Source organism: Chiloscyllium plagiosum, unplaced genomic scaffold (genome assembly GCF_037043375.1).
Source record: "Chiloscyllium plagiosum isolate Xiang-an unplaced genomic scaffold, Cpla_swu_hap1 HiC_scaffold_2, whole genome shotgun sequence".
NCBI classification, from domain to species: domain Eukaryota; kingdom Metazoa; phylum Chordata; class Chondrichthyes; order Orectolobiformes; family Hemiscylliidae; genus Chiloscyllium; species Chiloscyllium plagiosum.
The window spans coordinates 76381307-76403648 of record NW_028270140.1 but is presented as its reverse complement, the minus strand read 5'-3'; the positions used below and the strand labels follow the sequence as shown (position 1 = coordinate 76403648).

The following is a 22342-nucleotide window of genomic DNA, read 5'->3' as shown; positions in this document are numbered from 1 at the left end:
CAAGTAAAAAAGGGAGAAATGTGAGATTTTTTTTTTAAAGACTCCATAGAGTACTTGGGCCATGTAATCGATGGCAAGGGACCACACAAGGCACCCCAGAAGATGCAGGCTATCATGAAGGTCCCTAGACTTGAGAATGTTTCTCTACTGGGATCATTCTTACGACTTGTAAATTACTATGACAAGCTCATGTCTAATCTGGCACCAGTTGCTGGGAAAAGAGCAATCACGGAAATGGACCCAGGAATGTGATAAGGCTCACCAGGAAGTGAAGCAAGATCTAAAAAGGTCAGAGGTGTGAACACGTTTCAACCAAAAGTGGCCATTGTAGTTTGCATGTGATGCCTCTCCTTATTGAGTCAGTGCTGTACTATCACACATCTTGCCAATTGGAGAGAAATGGCTTATTGTTTGTGCATCGAGGTCACAAACAAACATCGAGGGGAAGTACGCCCAAATGGAAAGGAAGAGTTAGGCATTGTGTTTGGTATTAAGGTGTTCACATATTTCCTTTACGGCAGACACTTCATGCTTCTGACAGACCGGAGGCCTCTAATCTTCATTCTTGGCCTGCATACGGGAATACTGTCAATGGTGGCAGCTCACCTGCAGAGATGGGCACTGACTCTGTCACCTAATCATATGAAATCAGATATGAACAGTCGGAGAAGCATGGCAATGCAGACGCTTTGTCAAGGCAGCCGCTACCCAGGATTAAAAATGTTCACCACCACTACCTGAAAATTATGCACTTTTCCCAGGATGACAAGATACCAGTGTCAACAAGTCAAGTGTGGAATGCTATCCAGAATGATACAGTAGACTTGCACTCGAGAGGGAAACTGAATTATGCTCTTACCTGTCCAGGAGATGGGAGTTGTCTGTGTTAGATGGGTTCAATGTGGGGAATGACAGCTGTTATCACTCCCCCCTTAAGAGGGGGAGTGCTGGAACAAATGCACCAAGGGCACTGTGTCGCAAATGAAAGAAATAGCCAGGAACTTCATGGCCAAAGGTGAACTCCCAAATTGAGGAGAAAGTGGGATCATGTGAATCCTGTGCATTAGTAAGGAAGGTGCTGCTGTCGTCACCCCTTCACACATGGGAATGGCTTCAATCACAGTGACAGTGAATTCATATTGATTTTGCAGGATCAGTAGTGGGACAGGAGTTAGTAGTTGTTGTGGATAACCCACTCCAAGCGGCGGTCAAGAAGTTGGCCTCAGTTGAAGCAACAATAGGCTGACTGGATGAAATATTTGCCAAGTTCAGGAACCCTGAAAAAGTCGTGAGTGACAGTGCAAATGTTTGAAGAGCACCTGGAAGATCACGGAATCAGACGTATGAGATTGGCTCTGTATCTCCCTGCAACAAGCGGTCAAGCAGAGCATTTGTATAAACCTTGAAGCAGGCCTTAAAGGTCTCACTAGAGAAGGAGTCGCTGGGACAGCGAATCAAAAAGATCCTCAGCATGTACAGAAACACACCACACATGATGACTCGGTGTTCTCTGGCACCCTTAATGTTCAACCACCATCTGAGAATCACATTTGACCAACTGTGACTGGAAGAGACCAGAGAAGTGGCAGAGTGAAATCAGAAAGGACAGGTGGTCAGAAGGGCAGGAACCTTAAGTTCCAAAGAGGAAAGACCCAGTCCCAATGGGACAGGGGTGTTGATTGAGTCACATGTCTCTGAGCCAGGGTTGGCCATACCCAGGGAGGAGATAACAACAGCGTTACATGGCAACAATAACCAGTCAGAGGGATGTACCTGCAGGACAACAGAAGCTTCCAGAAGCTCGGGAGACCATACTAGAAAAGATCCCTGAAATGAAGAGATGGTCTGGAGGAATCACCATCCCCCGAGACAGTGATCACGACAATGTAGAGCATGAAAGTGTTTTTTTTCCTCCATATTGCTTTTTTTTAGTAAATATTCCTGACAATATTGGCTACAATGCCTAAATAATAGTTGTATTTGTTGCATGTATTGTATATGTATTAAGGGGAGAATTGAAATAAAGGGAGAGGAGTGTTATGTATGTAGTTGGCTGTGTACTGTCCCTAGAGGAGAGGGGCCAGGTGACCCAATGGCAACAGCAAGGGGAGGCAGTCCAATACCAATGATGGATCTGAAGGGAAGCACAATAAAGTATTCACTGTTCAAGTTTACCCTCCATCTACCTCGTGTTCTATTATGGTTCTAGTGAGCCACAAACATAAAAGTTTCAAGCTCTGAGCCTGCAGAGTTCAATGAGAAAGAGCTACTTAACCATTGTCTCACAGTCAACCTGACAATGCTGAGGAATAGGAACCACAAGATGGCCACAGAGCCTGGCCTGCCCTTCAATAAAGGGCACTCATGAGGAAACTTTGGGTTTCTCTACCAGGAAACACGCACGACTGGATCAAGAGATCCAGATGTTACTAAATCACCAGTGTAAAACATTCCTGAACTGGCGGCACCACCAAAACCCAAGGGAAAGAAAACAGGTCTACAGATAAATAAAGTCCAGGTCAAAAACAAAAACCATAACCTTACTAACAGATGGTGGGTCGATCAAATGCAGAAAATCCAGCAACTCAGGGACAACTATGATGATTCTTCAGCATGATTAAGAGCACCTGTAGCCCAAGCACACAAGGACCTAGGAGAAAGTGAGGACTGCAGATGCTGGAGATCAGAGTCGAAAGTGTGTTGCTGGGAAAGCACAGCAGGTCAGGCAGCATCCGAGGAGCAGGGGAATCGACATTTTGGGCATAAGCCCTTCATCAGGAATGAGGCTGTGGGCCAGGGCTGAGAGATAAATAGAAGGGGGTTGAGGTTGGGGAGAGGTAGCTGGGAAAGTGATAGGTGGATGAAGGTGAAGGAGAAGGTGATAGGTCAGAGGGGGAAAGTGATGGACAGGTCTCGGGGACGGTGCCGAGTTAGAGGCTTGGAACTGAGATAATGTGGTGGGAGGGGAAATGAGGAACCTCCTTGTGGGAGCAGGGTCCCAAGGCGGAATATGAGGTGTTCTTCCTCCAGGCATCGGGTGGTAACTTTTGGTGGTGGAGAAGGCCCAGGACATGCATGTCCTTGACAGAGTAGGAGGGGGAGTTGAAGTGTTCAGCCACAGGGTGGTGGAGTTAGTGGGGGCGGGTGTCCCAGAGATGTTCTCTGAAATGATCCACAACAAGGCATTCTGTTTTCCTGATGTAGAGGAGACCACACTGGCTGCAATGGATGCAGTAGATGACATTGGTAGAGGTACAGGTAAATTTCTGTTGGATGTGGAAGGATCATTTGTCGCCTCGGATGGAGGTGAGGGGAGTGGTGTGGGCACAGGTTTTGCATTTCCTGCGGTGGGAGGGAAAGGTGTCTGGAGTGGGGTGTGTACTTGATGAGGGATGTGCGAAGGGAATGGTTTCTCCGGAACACTGATAGGGGTATGGAGGGAAATATACCTTTGGTGGTGGGATATGTTTGGAGGTGGCGGAAGTGGTGAAGGATGATGCGATGTATGCGGAGGTTAGTGGGGTGGAAGGTGAGGGTTCTGTCCTTGTTGCATTGGGAGGGATGGGGTGATCAAGGGCGGTGATGCGTGAAGTGGTGGAAATGCGCTGGAGGGCATCGTCAACCAAGTGGGAAGGGAAGTTGTGATCGTGGAAGAAGGAGGCCATCTGGGACTTTCTGAGGTGGAATTGGTCATCCTGGGAACAGATGCTGTGGAGGCGGAGGAATTGGGAGTAAGGGATGGTGTTTTTTACAGGAAGTAAGGTGGAAGGAGGTGTAGTCTAGGTAGCTGTGGGAGTCATTGGGTTTGTAGTACATGTCTGTGGTTAGTCGGTTGCCAGAGATGGAGATGGAGAGGTCCAGGAAGGGGAGGGAGGTGTCCGAGATGGTCCAGGTGAATTTTAGGTTGGGTGGAAGGTGTTGATAAAGTTGATGAACTGTTCAACCTCCTTGTGGGAGCACGAAGCGATGCCGATACAGTCATCAATGGAGCAGAGGAACAGGTGGGGGATGGTGCTGGTGCAACTGTGGAAGTGGACTGTTCCACGTACCCAACAAACAGGGAAGCATAGCTGGGTGCCCATGGCTACCCCTTTGGTTTGGATGAAGTGGCAGGATTGGAAGGAGAAGTTGTTGAGGGTGAGGACCAGTTCAACCAGGCGGGTCAGGGTGTCGGCGGAAGGGCACTGGTTGGGACGGCGTGAGAGGGAGAAACGGCGGGCTTGGAGACCTTCGTTGTCATGGATCGATGTGTACAGGGACTGTACGTCCATGGTGAATGTGAGGCGTTGGGGGCTGGGGAAATGAAAATCTTGGAGGAGGTGAAGGGCGTGGGTGGTGTCACGAATGTAGATGGGGAGTTCCTGGACTAAGCGGGACAGGGCGGTATCGAGGTAGGAAGAGATGAGTTCAGTGGTGCAGGCTGAGACAATGGGTTGACCGGGGCAGTCAGGTTTGTAAATCTTCAGTAGGAGGTAGAATCGGGCAGTGGGGGGTTCACGGACAATGAGGTTGGAGGCTGTGGATGGGACATCCCCAGAGGTGATGAGGTTGTGGGTGGTCTGGGAAATGATAGTTTGGTGATGGGAGGTGGGGTCGTGATCAAGGGGGCTGTAGGTGAAGGTGTCTGCGAGTTGGCGCCTGGCCACAAGGACCTAACTTACTGAGAATTATGAACAGAGAGATAAGCGGTTTCTTCAAAAGAGACTCCACTTTAATCTGAGTGACGTCGACTACATCCCATCAATCTATCCTCCACCATCTCAGCACAACATAAGGTTGATTGTTTGTAACATGACTTACAAGAGCTGAGCGCCAACAATGCCACTAACCCAATCAGAATCCCTTTGGAAATTCTGAAACATGGCGGAGAAGTACACTCAGCATGAATACATGACCTCATCTCCCTCTTTGGAAGGAGGATAGGATGCCAGCAAGTCTTCAAGATGTTGTCAATGTGACCACTGCCAACAAAGGAGACCAGACTGAATACAGTAACCACAGCGAGGTATCCCAGTTCTCCATCACCGAGAAGGTCATTGCAAGATTCCTCCTTGAACACCTCTTCCCATTGACTAAAGAACTCCTTGCAGAGTCACAATGTGGATTCTGTCCAACAAAAGGAATAGTGGACATGACTGTCACAGCAAGACAATTTTAAGAAAAATGCAGAAAGCAGCAGCAATGTTTATATTTGGCCTTTTTTGACCGACAAAGACATACGACTCTCAACTAGGAGGTACTACCGAGCATTGTCCTCAAATTTGGCAGCCCACATACATTCTACAAAAACCACAGATGTGGGCAAACTGGGGTCAAGTAAAGGTGTTAAGGGAAGTATTGAAATAAAGGGGAAGGAGTATTATGTCTATAGATATGTGTGTGCTGTCCCTTTAAGAGAGCAGGTCAGGTTATACGGTTGCAGGAGCAAATGAAGGCAGTCTAAAAATCAATTTTGAAATCAACACACCAATGGTCTCCTCCATCTTCCTTGTCACAACATGGTTCAGCTGGAGTGGGCCTTCTCCACAGGACAACAGGGAACTGTTCAATGTATGTCCCCTTCCACTCCAGAACCAAGCCCAACCCAATCTGCCATCAAGCTGCAATACACTGACAACATGCTCACATTTAAGACTGAGCTCCAAACCATCATTGATACATTCTCAGAGGCATATCAGAAAACAGGCAATAACTTAAACATTCGGAAGACAAAGATCAACTAGCCATCTGCTCCCACCATACAACACCTCCACCTAACTACCAAGATCCACAGCTAGCTACTAGATATTATGGATCAATTCTAATACTTTGGGAGCCTCTTTTCAGTGAAGGCTGACAATGACAATGAATTTCAACATTGCCTCTAGTGTGCCAGTGTATCCTCTGTCTGTCTGATAAGATGCAAGGTTGGTGCTCCCTTATCAGTATCCTCTCACAGGCCAATGTGCCCAGTATTGGGGCACTCAATGGTCATTCTGCTGCATTGGGTGGGCCACATCATCCATATCCCTGACATAAGTTCCCTACTTGTAGCTTAATCACAGCAAGTAGTTAGCTGGTGGGCAGAGGAAATACTTCAAGGACATTCTCAAAGCCTCCCTGAGAAAAAAACATAATATTCCCACTGTCACATGGGAATCTCTTGCTCAAGGCCACTCAAGCTGGAGAATAAGCATCCACCATGGTGCTAATAATTTCTAATAGCTCCAACAGGGCCAGGGGGAGGTCAAATGCAAAGAGCTGAACGACTGTGCGAAAATCTGAGCACCCCTCCTGCTGTTCTACAAACTTGCTGAAGGGTGTTTTCCATTGTTTCATCTTAACATCTCATTTATAAACATCATCTACAACAGTGCAGCACTCCCACACTAGAATTTTAGCTTGGACAGTGTGCTCAAATTTCTGAAGTGATGATTGAACCCATCACCTGAGGGATTAGCGTTCCACCTTTAATGTATCGATTATCTCATAGTTGCAACCGTTTTAACATTTTGAAACATTCTGATTCTCACAGTATTTCAGATCCTCTCATTATTGGGTAACACCCCATTCCAGGCTCTTTATGAACCTGCCAATAACTTGCTTGAAAGTTAATCCAGGACAGTGAAAGAATATTCTATGAGGTCAGCCTATTTCCAATTTAATGAGCATTTTCCTTGCTCGTGTATTCAAGCACCAGGTTTGAGCTGATTACAGAAGGCTCTCTACCAATAAGTCTGAGAGCTGCAACGTTTATTTATCAAAGTAATAAAAATATAAATTATAATTATCAATGAGATGCAATAAAATGTTATGTTTAATATACCCTGGAGTATGATTATTGTGGGCGGCACGGTGGCACAGTGGTTAGCACTGCTGCCTCACAGCGCCAGAGACCTGGGTTCAATTCCCGCCTCAGGCGACTGACTGTGTGGAGTTTGCACGTTCTCCCAGTGTCTGCGTGGGTTTCCTCCGGTGCTCCGGTTTCCTCCCACAGTCCAAAGATGTGCAGGTCAGGTGAATTGGCCATGCTAAAATTGCCCGTAGTGTTAGGTAAGGGGTAAATGTAGGGGTATGGGTGGGTTGCGCTTCGGCGGGTCGGTGTGGACTTGTTGGGCCGAAGGGCCTGTTTCCACACTGTAATGTAATCTAATCTAAAACTAGATTTCAGAAGAGTCCCTGCAAACCTTTTGAATGTGTTACACTTGTATCTACTAACCTGTGTGAATCTTTGGAACTGGGTATAATTTTTCCACATTCGCGCTTATAGAACACCCCTTCAATCCATGATTTCTGCGCCTAGAAGTAAGAAATGAATGCAAACAAGTTATTCTGTATTGTAGGATTTCAATGGATTTGAATACTGATTTTGGTCGTTCTGTTATATTTAATGAGATGCACTAGTTTGTACAGACTGTTCTTAACTCTGGTATAACATCAGGTGCTGAGTTCATACCTAGGTCATCCCCAAAAACTCTTTCTTCCTACCTCCATAATGTTTAGTGAATCTGCCCTTGTCTTAGCTCACCTACTGCTGAAATCTATGTCTCTGTCCATGTAATCTCTAGATTTGATTATTTCAACACTATCCTGACTGGTCTCTCACATTCTACCAGCTTTAAACGTGGAAGTCAAAATTCTGCCACATGTGTTCTCACTCACTGCAAGTCTGAATCACCCGAGTGCCCCCTGGACCTACTGTGGACCCCAGTGAGACAGTGAGACAGTGTCTCAGTTTTAATATTCTCATCCCTGTACTGAAATGCAAGTTTTGTTCTCTCTATCTCTGTAATCTCTTACAGTATGCAATCCTTCCTCAATATTGGTACCCTTTGATTCTAGTTGTACCACTGGAGGCTGTACATTCAGTTGTTAGGGCCCTAACCTCTGGAATTCCTTCCCTAAACCTTTCCATATTTCCAACAGTTTTTCTTCCTCTAATGTATTCCTAAAGTTTACCTCTAAGTCCCTTGGTCATCTACTCTGAGATCTCCTTAGCTGGCTTGCTATCAAATTTTGTTTACTCTGAAGTGTTTTAGGACCACTCTCGCTCCAAGAAAGACCTTAAGAAACAAATCACTTGCTAATTTTCCATCCTATACAATCATTTCATGACATGGTTGGGTAGCTGGTGGCACTGAGGAAGGACATCCTCATGAGTGAGTTTCAATTCAGTTAATTAATACTTGATGCAACATTAAACACCTATGGAGCAGTCAGCTCCAGATTTGGTATCATCAGAATACTTTGCTATTTCAATATCAAAGAAATGTACATGTATCAAAAGAAACACTCCTCCCATCTGAAAAAACACCTTCTACCATAGCTCCTGGTTTTCTGTCCTTGATCAATCTTGTTATCCAAGCTGACACTGAACCTTCAATTCCATAGACAACATCCATTGCTTCCCCTTTATCAACTTTCTCTGTCACTTCATGAAAAAATTTAAATTAGTAAAGCATGATCTACCTTTTAAACATCCATGCTAGCTCATTTTAAATAGTTCAAAACTAAGCATTATGTTTTCCCCTCATATTGTTTCTAAAATCTTACTAACCAACTGATGTTGAGTTTAGTAGAAATGTCCTTTTACCCTTTCTTGAACACAGGAACATTTGCCACTTTACATTCCTCCAGCATTTCACCCATCTACATAAGAAGTGAAAAGCTCTCACAACATTTTTTTTTCAACAATTCATATCACTTTTTATTCCATTCACAGGATATCCTAATTTGAAATTCAACTACTGGTGTTTAATAGCCTAATATAGTTGCCAGTAATCCTACAAAAGGTTCCATAACCAGCAAATAAAGTGAATGATCAGATAATCTGGGTTCTTTATAAGTGTGAATTGAAGGAAGGTCATTGACCAGTACGTGAGAAGAACTCATTGTTCTTCTTCAAATAAAGTGTAAATGGGCCTAGATTTAACATTTCATCCAATAGAATGCTGTACTTTATAAACTATGTGCCCAAGTTCTTGATTTGAGCTTGAGTGCACTAATGTTTCATATAGAGCCAGCCATGGAGGGTAACTGCTGGTAATGACACTGTAGAACACCAACTGTTGTATCGCTCTGGTTGATGCTAATCTTGAGTGATTACAGTTTTTATTTCCACCACTATTATGTGATATAAGTAACACATAATCGGTGTTCTTTCTACAAGGAACAACCTGAATACTTTTAAAAACCATTATGTATTTTATCCAACACAGTCGAAATCTATTTTACTGTAATATCGTGCAAAAGTAAATGTTGTAAGTGATCACATTAAGTAGATAAACAATCACTAATAAAATTGCTGCAAACAAATCTGGTCAAAATAAGTTAAACTATAGCTAGCAATCAGAGCAGTGTATATATCACTGAATATTCCACTTGCTATATTTCACAGTCAGCATGAATGCAAATATAATTACAAAAGTAGTAGTAAAGCACTCAAGACAACATATACATTAACATCAGTAAAAGCTGCTTGTCAACACTAGTCTTATATTTCTTACATAAAAAATGTAACTTACCATATTTTAATGATTGAAAAAGTCAAATTTATTATTTTCCTATATCCTTGAAAAAGTAATAAGTTTTTTAAAGCGCTCACAAACATGAGAAATGCCAAACTTTACAGCATAACAGCAATGCACTGCTTTGTTTTCACACCTATGAGTTCAGATCAACACAATAGCATGGAATCCGAAGTAGAAAAATAAATATTTTCTAAAGAACTGTTTCTACCCTTTTTGCCTTTCACAAAATATCTTTCAGGAAAGCTGAATGTGGGAAAAAAAACAAGGAAAGGCTTTACATACCCTCACATCTGCAAGATTTGTGTTAAAAATAAATGTGTCAAGGACATAACCAGAAATATGTTTTAACCCTTCCAGGACAGTAGATATACCCACATTCGTTTGTTAAGGAGGTAGCTAGTACTCATAATTCTCAGTCATCAGTATGAATACATAGATTCCCATTTCTATTTTGTTAAATCCAGAGTTTCATACAAACATACCTTTGAGCGAGATTATTACATAAAAGGACTGAAAGTTGCAAAGGGCACTCTGAATGCAAAAGGTTAAACCTTCCTCCCTCCATTTAAATACAGGTATATCTGCATTCCACAACTGAATCTTGACTTTCACCAGAATGAACCTGTTTTGTAAGGACAATTTATTGAAATGGAATGAAATTTACAAATATTGGACAACTAACCACTGATTGAGATCACACAATCACTAATTGTTCAAATCTGGGCTATATGATGGTTTAATTAAACACTGTATGGTTACTTAGGAGGATTTATAACTTCAACATGAAACAATAAGATCAGTGATAGATTGCAAGAACATCTGTTAGTTGTCCAATATTTGTAAATTTCATTCCATTTCAATAAATTGTTGTTACAATATTAAAGTTGGCATAATATACATTCTGTAACTCATATACACTATGAGTTACTCTTAAGAAGAGTTTGTCGTCTTCGAGAAGGGGCAGATGTTAGAAAAATAATTATCATAACAACTTTGACTTCAATTGGCTTAATAATCGTTTTTGGCAGAAGTTTGATAAAGTTCTACCAGTGTGATCATAAATAAGCAGGTGGGTGTCATGGTGGCTCAAAGTGCCAGGGACCCAGGAACGATTCCAACCTCAAGCTACTGTGTGGAGTTTGCACATTCTTCCCATGTCTGCATGGGTTTACTCCCACTCTAAAGATGTGCAGGTCAAGCAAATTGGCCATGCTAAATTGCCCATAGTGTTAAGGGATGTGTAGGTTAGGTGCATTAGTCAGGGGTAAATATAGGGTAGGAGAATGAGTCTGGGAGGGTTGCTCTTCAGAGGGTCAGTGTGGACTTGTTGGGCCAAAGGGCCTGTTTCCACACTACAGGAATTCTAAAGTAAATGAAGTGATTTAGTAGGAAATTCACTGAGCAGATTGAAAAGTTACTTAGAAATAGTATTGTACTCTGCAGGACCAAAAGTTACTGGTGTGATTGGGTTGTATGGATTCTTTTCCAAGTGACACAAACTTGATAGCCAAATGATTGTCTTCTTTGGTGCTGTGATTTTTCTCTATTTCTATGTAAAAGCAAAAGATAGTTGCTAAATGCATATGTCCTAGGCTGGGATTGTTGGCTAATGGAAACTAATAATGTGAACTGTCGCATTCACCCGAGATGTGATCGAAAGAAGGGAAAGCAAGTTGAAGGCAGGTGCCAGTCACAACATTTATACAAGATTCTAGATCTGATTGTTCACTGGTCAAAGAGAGGATAGTGACATCAGTTAAATTCTGCAAACCCTGGGATATTGTGAGAAATCTCTCAGTTACCAATCACATTTGTTCCCCAAAATGATACCTCAAGGCATTACTACTAGTTGTTAAAGTATTGACTTTGGATACATAATGTGTTTTGGAGGCAGATACAGATATTCTTGGCTCTATAATCTGCTCCAGGTAGCAATGCATTGTGTCAAATTTTCTTGGATATTGGCAATGAGGATGCACCGACTCCACCATTCTCCACTCTGCTACCTGTCTCAGGTCCTCGGGGTTGAGTTTCAGTGGTATCATGTGAGTGCTGTTACAAGTGAGATGGGAGGGATACGTTGTCTCCCTCCAGCTTCACTACGTTACAGGTCACAACATCAATTTGATTGGGTTGATCAATTCCCAATCTGACCATTCATGTACTATTCTATATTAGACTTAGAATACAAAGATCCATCAGCCAAGTTTCTTCAACAAGCACAAAATTACTGATTTATTATAAAACAAAACTGATTCATTGAAGATTCAAAATGGGTTTACACCCACTTTGTAATATGAAAAGGTACATGTTTAACCCTCTATGCACACATACCAGATAAAGGGGGATGAAAACACATTTTTCTAAGCAGAAATTCACTTTAGACCAGTGAGGGTTTGTTCTTGAAGGAATAAATGGCTGAGGCATAGAATGTTTTGATGGCTGTTGATCTAGTATTCTGTCACACTGAGATAAGGCAATAGACATGAGCAGTTGTCCATGGGGTCATGGCAGACAAAACTTGCTCAGGAATCACAGTATCAAGAAGTCTGTCATATATTCTTCAAGAGGACAATAAGTTTGACATTGGACTTTTAGTAAGGGTGTTTGAGAAAAGACAGAGAGATGATCAGCGTAATCTTTTCCCCAGTCGATGTTTCCTGCATTGACATCCAAAACAATATCTGAATAAAGCAGCCACAAAACCCAAGCTGGCGATATCTAATTAATTGAATCCAACTAATCAGCTAAAGTCATGAGAATTCCCAGACTTGTCTGTTAATTACCTCTTTAAAAAGATCAACCCAAATATCCACATAACTTAAAACATTTTCTACATTCTTTTAAAACTCAAATTCTCAAATAAAATTAAATATGAATCCTTTATAGCAGTGCAATACCAATTCTGCATGATTCTTTTTAGAGTGGGACCCATGAAATTTGAATTCTTGAGCTCAGGATTCAAGAATGTGTTTAATAGAGCCTGTCCTATTGTTACGTTTTAACCTCTTATTCCGTGGTAGCATGAGATTAATGAACAAAGTGAGGTGATTAAATTTCTCCTGCAATGTAAAGAAATCTTGGAGTTCAAGACAGTACCAATCATTGTCACAGACACTAAACTGCCATCACTCCAGTTCCATATCTCTGTATGTGGGCATAAGGCTCGGCTCCCTGAACTTTGTTGCTTGTATGTTCAGTCTTGTTCTCATTATAATTTCCCAGGTTGCCTATCCCACCAATCCTCCAAGCCTTCGTTTTCTCATCCCATTGCTGCACTTGGTCTCTGCCAGCAGTTCCAATACCCACCACCCAACTAGGAAAAGTCTTTCAGATGATAAAATACTAATCTTTAATTTGTAGTTACATCACTTAATCATGGCGATATCAGCTCGCCTTGGATATGCTCTTAGGAAGAATAAGTTGCAGCATTCAGCAATGATGTGAGGATAACACAATAGGGTTGGACTTAAAATAACATTTAAATCAATAAATTGGTTGATGAGCTGAAGAGGAGATAGGGCAATGTCAATAAGTGCAACTTATATGGGCTTTCAAAGGGTATTTGACAAAATATCTCAAGAGATTGTTGGCTAATATTGAACATCAAGGATTTCAGTGAAGGAAAATTATTAACTTGGTTAGTAAATTGACTAAGCACTGTAGAATGGAGGATGGGAAGTTATGGGAAGATAATCTAATTGGTGAGAAGTAACTTGTGGTTTCCTCCTGGGATTTGTGTCAATGGCTTAGATGAGGATTCTTTTGGGACTAAAATTGTACGAAGCATTGGATTTTCTTGGATTTTCAAATACAAGCCATTTTGCATTCAGAGAATAGGGAGGGCTTGTATGGGATGGGTTGAAGGTGGGGAGGTAGAACTTTAAGCATTGCCATGCACTCAGATCTTGCCTGTGCAAAACTTTGACTTATTCAATTTTCTGGGATCAGATTAAGAATGGTCTCCTGTGGCCAGCACCCAGGTGTCTAGAGAGAAGAAAATTCCAGCTTTGATAAATGTTGGTTAAGTGGATCGCTGGATTTTCAATATTGTATCTGTCTTCAAAGTTGTTGACGATATGATAGTAAGCTATATAAAATTACAAAGACATGTTAACAGAATTCAATATTACTTTATTGATTATTGATAGATAACCAAAATAGTCGCACGTGTCTTTCAAAAGGATGCAAACTTGAAGTCATCTAATTGAACATAAAAAGAAAAGATCAGAATACAGTTTCTGGAATTTAGCTCTTTTTCTCATGTTTGAACTAAGGCTGTAATGAGATCAGGAGCTGAGAGGCCCTGAATGAACCCAAACTGGCTGGGTGCAGCTCCAATAAAATTCAAGAAGATTGACAGCATTCAGGACAAAGCAACCTGCTTGATTGAAACCACATCCACATGCATCCATCCCCTCAACCACTTATGCTTAGTAGCAGCAATGTGTACACTGCAGGAATTCACCAAAGATCCTTAGATAGTTCCTTCCAAACCCATGACTACTTCAATCTAAAAGAAGGGCAGCAGATACATGGGAAGCTGACCACCTGCAAGTTCCCCTCCAAGACACTCACCATCCTGACTTGGAAAAATAATGCCAGTCCTTCACTGTCATTAGGTCAAAATCCTGGAATTCCCTAAGGGCATTGTGAGTCCACTTGCAGCACATGGAATGCAGCGGTTCAAGAAGGCAGCTCACCAGTACCTTCTCAAGACTAACTAGGGATGGTGAATAAATGCTGACCAGCCAGTGATGCCCATGTCCCATGAGTGGATTAAAAGAAAAAGCAAATAGCTGGAAACAGTTGTGATCCAAAGTATCTTGGTGATCTGGCTACATAACCCCTTACAAAGTTATGAGGAGGTACAGAAAATAATCAAAATAACTAATAGGGTGCTGGCCTTTACATCTAAGGTCTAGATTACAAGCAGGTAGAAGTACCTCAGGTATAGAAGCCTTGGCAGTTGACACATGGAGTATTTTGAGATGTTCTGAACACTCCACCTTAATACGGATATATTTATTGTCCTTGGAGCAATTGCATTGTAGATTGAACAGAATTATGTATAACTTCCAATGTTTACTTTAGGGCAGCAGATTAAACAAGGAAGGGTTTTAGTAATTCTGGAATTTACATGGAATAACAGTGGTTTGATCAACGTTTTCAAAATATTGAGCAGAACAAATAGGGGAATGGTGGGAAATTAACCCATCCAGTTGGGAAGGATTAAGAGGCATAGCCTATAAACTCATCAGAAATTTCAAGAGTTCATTGAAAACATTTCTATACAAAAAGAGTGGCAGAAGTTTGGAATACTCTTTCACAAATGGCAATTGCTGCTTGATCAGTATTAATTCTGAACCTGAGTTTGATGGATGTTTTTAACCATAAGTATTAAGATTGGGCAAAGGTGGGCATATGGAGTTAGCCCATAGATTAGCTGTGACCTTATTGAGTAGCAGAACAAATTCAATGGGAGAAACTGTCTTCTCCTGTTCCTATATCAGTCAATTTTACTGTCACCCGCCATTGTGTTCTGGCCTTGTGATCTCATTTGCACCATCCCTGTAGATCCCACTTATACTACTTCGTACAATTGGATGCCATTATCTTGCCAGATTCCAAATCACAAAGAGTTCAAGAAGTGGAATCAGAAGGAAATGTAGAATATGATGTCATCCTGGTTAACCCTCCACCTTTTAAAATGCAACATCTCTGTGGGATGTGGCCATTATCCACAGGAGAAACCTGCCACAGTCTGAGCCTTCAGGAACATTCCAGCTTTAATAAATCATAGTGAAAAACAGAGATTTCTGGAGAATCTCAGCAGGTTTGGCAGATTCTGTTGAGAAAAAGCAGAGTTAATGTTTCAAATCAGGAAATTCTTCCATAGAACTTGCTTTTCAGACTGGAGGCTGTGACCAGTGGTGTGCCACAAGGATCAATGCTGGGTCCACTGCTTTTCGTCATTTATATAAATGATGTGGAAGTGAACATAGGGGTATAGTTATAAGTTTGCAGATGACACCAAAATTGGAGGTATAGTGGACAGCGAAGAAGGTTACCTCAGATTACAATGGCATCTTGGTCAGGTGAGCCAATGGGCTGAGTGTCAGGTGGAGTTTAATTTAGATAAATGTGAGGTGCTGCATTTTGGAAAAGGAAATCGTAGCAGGACTTACACACTTAATGGTAAGGTCTTGGGGAGTGTTGCTGAACAAAGAGACCTTGGAGTGCAGGTACATAGCTCCTTGAAAGTAGAGTCACAGGTAGATAGTTAGTGAAGAAGGCATTTGTTATGCTTTCCTTTATTGGTCAGAGTATTGGAGTTGGGAGGTCATGTTGCCGCCGTACAGGACATTGATTAGGCCACTGTTGGAATACTGCATGCAGTTCTGGTCTCCTTACTATCAGCAGAATGTTGTGAAACTTGAAAGGGTTCAGAAAAGATTTAATAGGATGTTGCCAGGGTTGGAGGATTTAAGCTATAGGGAGAGGCTGAACAGGCTGGGGCTGTTTTCCCTGGAGCCCTGCAGCTGAGGGATGACCTTGTAAAGGTTTATAAAATCATGAGGGGCATGGATAGAATAAATAGGCAAAGTCTTTTTCCCTGGGGATGGGGGGTCCAGAACTAGAGGGAATAGGTTTAGTGTGACAGGGGAAAGATATAGAAGGGACCTAAGACCAACTATTTCACACAGAGGGTGGTGCGTGTATGGAATGAGCTGCCAAAGGAAGTGGTGGAGCATCGTACAATTGCAGCATTTAAAAGGCATCTGGATGGGTATATGAACAGGAAGGGTTAAGAGGAATATGGGCCAAGTGCTGGCAAATGGGACTAGATTAGGTTAGGATATCTGGTCAGCATAGACAAGTTGGACCGAAGGGTCTGTTTCTGTGCTGTACATCTCTATAACTCTATGAAGAGGGGACAATGAACCCGAAACATTAACTCTGCTTTCTCACCACAGATGCTGCAGACCTACGACGTTTCTACAGAAATTTCTGTTTTTATTTCAGTTCTATAGCATCCATATTTCTTTATTTTAGTTTGGTAAATCGAAGCCCATTTTCCACACAGTGAAGCACCATAGTTAGGAGCGAGAAAGTTCAGGGTCAGTGTTTGGTGAAATCCTTTTACAGAAGCTTTGAGTGAAAATTAAATGACTATTTCAAATCATTGTCTGAGCTTTACCTCCCCAATGAAGAAAGCAAACTGTGAACCAATGAAACAAGCCAAAAAGCTGCAAACAATTTTCTGAAAGGAAGACGCAAGATCAAATTACATCTTCTCATTAGTCAATTTGTTCATTAAGCCATTTCTTTTTAGGTGGAAGTGAACAGTTTCACTCTTCAGAAGTTATGGAGATTAGAGTCTGCTGTCAGTGCTGGACTGAAGCACAGATGAAGTATTTTTCAGAATAATGATTTATTACCATTAAGAATTTATAAACTTCATATTCATTCACCAGCATAAGCAGTTGAAGATGTATTTAACTTGCTAGTTCAGGTTATTTACATTATGTAACCGGGCAACTTTGTATCTTTCACAAACATGTGTTTACCCCTAAGCAGGAGAAAGTGAGGGCTGCAGATGCTGGAGATCAGAGCTGAAAATGTGTTGCTGGAAAAGTGCAGCAGGTCAGGCAGCATCTAAGGAACAGGAGAATCGACGTTTCGGGCATAAGCCTTACAGTAGAAAAATAAACTATAGACAGTCCAAATCCCATGTTATGAAACTCAATAATATGATGAAAATAATTCAGAATTTAAACAATCAACTTGAAACAAATAATCTATAGAGGTTAATATAAATGCAATGTGCAGAGGACATTTCGTTATTATTTGGTAAGTTAAGGAAATGTGAGTATTACAACATTTTGTAATTATTTGTATCCTGAAATACTCTCAATCATGTAATCCTTTTATTATTTAATACTGGATGTTTATTTAATGATTGTCTATAAATTATTATATGTCTTATTTGTATTGTTTTCATATTTCAACACCAGCCATCATGATTTCTCAATTACCCAATTACCGAATACCTAGATATGTTACTATGTTACTACATGGAAAAATGAAACATCAATGAAAAATATTCTCTATTTGTTTAATGGTAACTGCAGCCAAATACATGACAGCTAATAAAAAGTAAAATCCAAGCTGAAAATACAAGGCTAATTTTGTCTTTGTATTTTTCTTACACAAAGTAATGAGGAGCCAGAGTTAAACTCACTCACCTAACCCCAGGACCTTAAATAACTTTTTAAAAGTTTCCTCCAAAGTGGTCACCAGTATTTTAATCATAAAGACAGGAATGGCCTTCCAGCACTTTATCAAATGAGCAGGACGAAATTTTCCAGAAATGTGGCCCAATATATTGTATTCTCCAATAACCGATTCAGTCAAATATTACTTCCTCTTCTCAGGTTAAAATGGGCAAGCCTCATGTTAATCATCAACATTTTTAACAACAATGAAGTTCATGAGTTAGGTGGCCCTTGATGTAAAGTCTCACCAGATTGTGTCAAAAAATTCTTTGCATGAACGTTTCTGTAAATATTGACCAAGATTTGAAAGTAATGGCAATAAATAAATTTACAATTTGCTTTAATCCTCTGATTTGCAATCATGTAATTTTATCTGGCCATTTGAAATCTAGGCTTCTTTTTAATAAAAGGAATAATATTATTCAGAGAATATATTCTAACTCTTTATGCATCTGTTTACACAAATAAACTAGCATCTGATTTACACAGTGGACCTTAAACGAGTGCACAATGTAATTGATTTCTATCCACACATGCTCGCAAGCCACAAGTAAAAACTCACATATCATTACACCGCACTAATAATTGCATAAAATATATTATTTTCTACAGAAATGCATCGTTTGTTTCCGGCAGCCCATTGCAGTCTACCTCTTGTTTACTTGTTCTATTGGTAAGAAGTTAAGCTGTTGGACTGTTTCAGCGTCAAGAAGTGGACTTTGGCATCGTAGAAGATAAACCGCGTGCAAGTTAAGTATTAAAAGAGAACCCATGAATAGTTTTACACTTTCTACAAACACTGCGACCTGTGTCACTGCACTGCACTGCACTACTGTTTAAAATTAATTATAAACTTTGTTTTAAGATTGTTGCAACTCAAATACAAGACGGATGTGCACTGGTTTTCCAGGTCATGACAAGATTTGGTACCTTAAGCTGAACCTTCATTTAACTTGCCGTCGTCTGCTTGGAAGGGAACAGGGATACCTTCTGATGACTTTGTAGCAAAAATGAAACTTTGTAGACTTCCAAAGCATTGGAAAGCAGAAGAATGCCTTCAGAGCTGCACAGTGCCACGGTAAAAATGACACCTTCAAGATTAACCAAGGCTGACTGCACTACACTGATCCTTGAACTCCGGCGGTGGCGATCTGACACTTACCCAGTTCCTACTCTGATGTAAATATAATTGTATTTTCAGATTATGACTCAGTGAATCTGCAAACTAATTTTACCATGCAACCTTCAATAAATAATGTACTTGGAAAACCTGTCGTCTTGGCATCAACAAATAATGGTACAATCTTGGCTCTACTGTGACCCGAGTGAATATTTTATTTTTTTTAAAAACTGCACACCATATTAAAGTTTCATTCTCTACATGTGTCATATATTCCTTCAAAAAATATTAGGAATAGACTTAACATGTGTCAGACAAACCAGTTGTGTAATTGTAACTTAATTCAGAGACCATTAAACTAAATACAGAAAATGGTAAGAACCCTTATAGTTTTGTTTAGACTTAAATTAGATTCCCTACAGTGTGGAAACAGGCCCTTCGGCCCAACAAGTCCACACCAACCCTCCGAAGAGTAACCCACCCAGACCCATTTCCCTCTGACTAATGTACCTAACACTATGGTTAACAACATGGCCAATTCACCCGACTTGCACATCTTTGGACTGCGGGAGGAAACCGGAGCACCCAGAGGAAACCCACGCAGACACGGGGAGAACGTGCAAACTCAACACACTTGACAGTTCTTTGTAAATTATAATTATAACGTTATAGTATATCAGGAGGGAAAACAATGACAGGTTCTTTCGGTGATGCATAAGGTTTTTAGGATCATCTGCAAAATAACAGAGAGATAGATTAGGATTTTATTTTTACAAAGAGGACTGTTAGGAATTTACAAGGGTCAGTACAGAATTGAAAATAGTTTATAAAGGCAAGTGAATGAATAATTGAAAAAAAGGGATGAGAATAAAACTAATGAATCAAACCTGAATTATTAACCTGTTGGAACATCTGGCTTACAACATTAAGTAAAAAAATGACATTAATCAGAAATCAAGATTCTTTCCACAAGACTTTAGGAAGAATATATCAAGAGATCCCCATAGCACTTTTACACTTTGTTTACTCGTAAATTGATTGAGCTAGTGGTAGTGAATGAGGGTGCGAGTGATAAGCATTTAAAAACAAACAGGAGAATCAGAAAGTGAACCATCAATTACTTCAATGACAAGATAAACTGAGCACAGTCAAGGTGTATTCTCTCAAAAGGAAATAAAGTACAATAAGTAAATCAGAGCTTCCTGGAATGACAAAGGAGACAGAAAGCAAGTTAAAGTACAAAAATGTGCTTAGAAGAGTGCCAGATACTAAATACAATTGCGCCCAACCTGAATACAGAAGACTCAGAAGGGAGGTGAAAAAACAAAAATAAGAGAACTTAGGAGACAATTAGGCACAAAGAGAAAATCTACAGTATTCTATGAACAAATCAATAGTAAAAGGGTGGTAAACCCAATATTCAAATCAATAAATTCCATCCAACCAGATTGTAATAACAATATGGTATCGTAGCTTCCACCCTCAGCGCTTTGTCTATGCGCATGCATAGTTTCCTAAAATCTAATCAAAGTCAGTGAACAAAGGAACTCTGTGCCATCGCTAATGTTGCTAAGTATCTTGAATTAGATCATGTTTCTTTCTCTCAGATAATATCAAATATCAAGTGATCATTATGTTTCAAATGTCCATTAAACTCTTTTCAAAATCTAGCATTTCAACAGATCTCCCAACAAAAACAAATAGCTGGAGAAACTCAGCAGGTCTGCCAGTATCAGTGGAGAGAAGGCAAAATTAACATTGAGTCGAGTGACTCTTCATCAGACCTTCCAATTTCTCTTTCTCCGACTAGAACTTGCCTACCAATAAGAAAATCTTACTAAAATACATTAATATTGGAGAAAAGAGTTTTGATTCAGTGTTTTAGACAGATTCATTTAAAAAATGTTCTCAGCAGACTATTTCATAATTCAATGTGTTTTTGATAGCCTGAAAGTATTGGGAAAGTACATCATCACTGGTTGGATCATAACCGATTGGTTTCACAACTTTTATAGCGCTTGGTCAAGGTAACAGTGTGCAAGAATAAAGAATCTAAGACAGAGAATAAAAGGTTCTTCTTTACAAATTAAAACCGGAACTTTCATTTCAGGACAATAAAACTTTAGGGATACATTGTATGAAAAAAGAGCTGTGGGGTTTATTTTGGTTTTCAGCTGTAAATATATTTGTATTTTGTGTGCACTCTACCAGTAATGAGTATTGATGGTTTCCCAGTATTTATTTTCACCTCATTTTGATTGATGCAAATGCCACATTTATATTTCAGATGTCACAATGGAGAACTTTGGAGATTTGGAGAACAATGGAGATTTGTTGACATTGACTTTACCACAAACACAAAAGTACAATTTGCATCAATCTAAATTCAAAAAAAGTGACAACGAATATAATTGAATTTCTAAACCACAAAATTGTGTTTTTAATAAACCCAAAATATGACTGTCCAAGAAGCCACATCTAAAGACAGCTATTTGTTCTATGAAGATAATTGTTGCATTAAATTGTTAATAAATTGCCTTCGTAATGAAGCATAATTGTCGAAGTAACACTGCAGAATAAAATATGAAATTCTGTTTTTAAAAAAATCAATCCAGCTTATTCCTCCAATGTTACCAACAGCCTGGACCTTCACTATCAAGTTGAACAAGAATTTTAAAACTCACCATGTGTAACTGCACAAACTAAAATTCAAACATGAATGTGCTTTGGTCATTAACCTGAAAGACCAGTGTGCCGTTCTGATTCACACAGCCAATTTTCAAATCAGGAATTTCAGCATTCGAAGAATACAGCGATCATTGTAAAATGAGCACAAAGCAAGTGCTTTGTCAACTTAAACACAAAGAAGGCGGCGCACTATGAGTTGCAAAACATAAGGGCAGGTATTTTTAATGGCATCAGTCCGGTGACTTAAGATTTCTCCCTCAAAGCCCAAAGGCTTTTCCGGGAACCATAATTTCACAAAAGTTTAAAGATACCGTGCATTGAACTATTTGCGGCATGCCACCTAGAGCCTGTCTGGAGAATCACACCCAAACTGATTTATTCTGGAATCCACAACGTAGCAAAGTGGACCTGGTGTTAATTTCATTCATTACATAATTACAGTAAATTATAATTTAACAATGTTGTGTGGAGTTTGCACATTCGCCCCATGTCTGCATGGGTTTCTTCCGGGTGCACCGGTTTTCTTAAACGATCCAAAACGATGTGCAGGTCAGGTGAATTGGCCATGTTAAATTGCCTATTGTGTTAGATGCATTAGTCAAGGGTAAATAAAGGGTAGGGGAATGGGGCTGGGTTGGCTACTCTTCGGAGGGTAGATGTGGACTCGTTGGGCTGAAGGGCCTGTTTCCATACTGTAGGTACTCTAATCTAATCAAGATGACACCAAAATTGGAGGTGTAGTGGGC

General features: G+C 40.5%; 1 protein-coding gene across 5 annotated transcripts in view; it reads right to left on the bottom strand.

Moving 5' to 3' along the window:
- Positions 1 to 21720, bottom strand: part of trpm6 (transient receptor potential cation channel, subfamily M, member 6) — a 183008-nt gene extending 161288 nt beyond the window's left edge. For 3 of the 5 annotated variants that reach the window (XM_087997903.1, XM_087997910.1, XM_087997908.1), the window contains exons 1-2: positions 18719 to 19115; positions 7199 to 7278 (exon numbers count right to left, since the gene is read on the bottom strand). In XM_087997903.1, the coding sequence (XP_087854029.1) occupies positions 7199 to 7278; positions 18719 to 18736 (98 nt within the window). In that variant the 5' untranslated portion in view covers positions 18737 to 19115. Of the gene's footprint in view, positions 1 to 7198; positions 7279 to 18718; positions 19116 to 21592 lie in introns of those variants that run through there. The other 2 variants (XM_043712201.2, XM_043712194.2) reach the window with 2 other exon arrangements.
- Between the last annotated feature and the right edge of the window lie 622 nt (positions 21721 to 22342).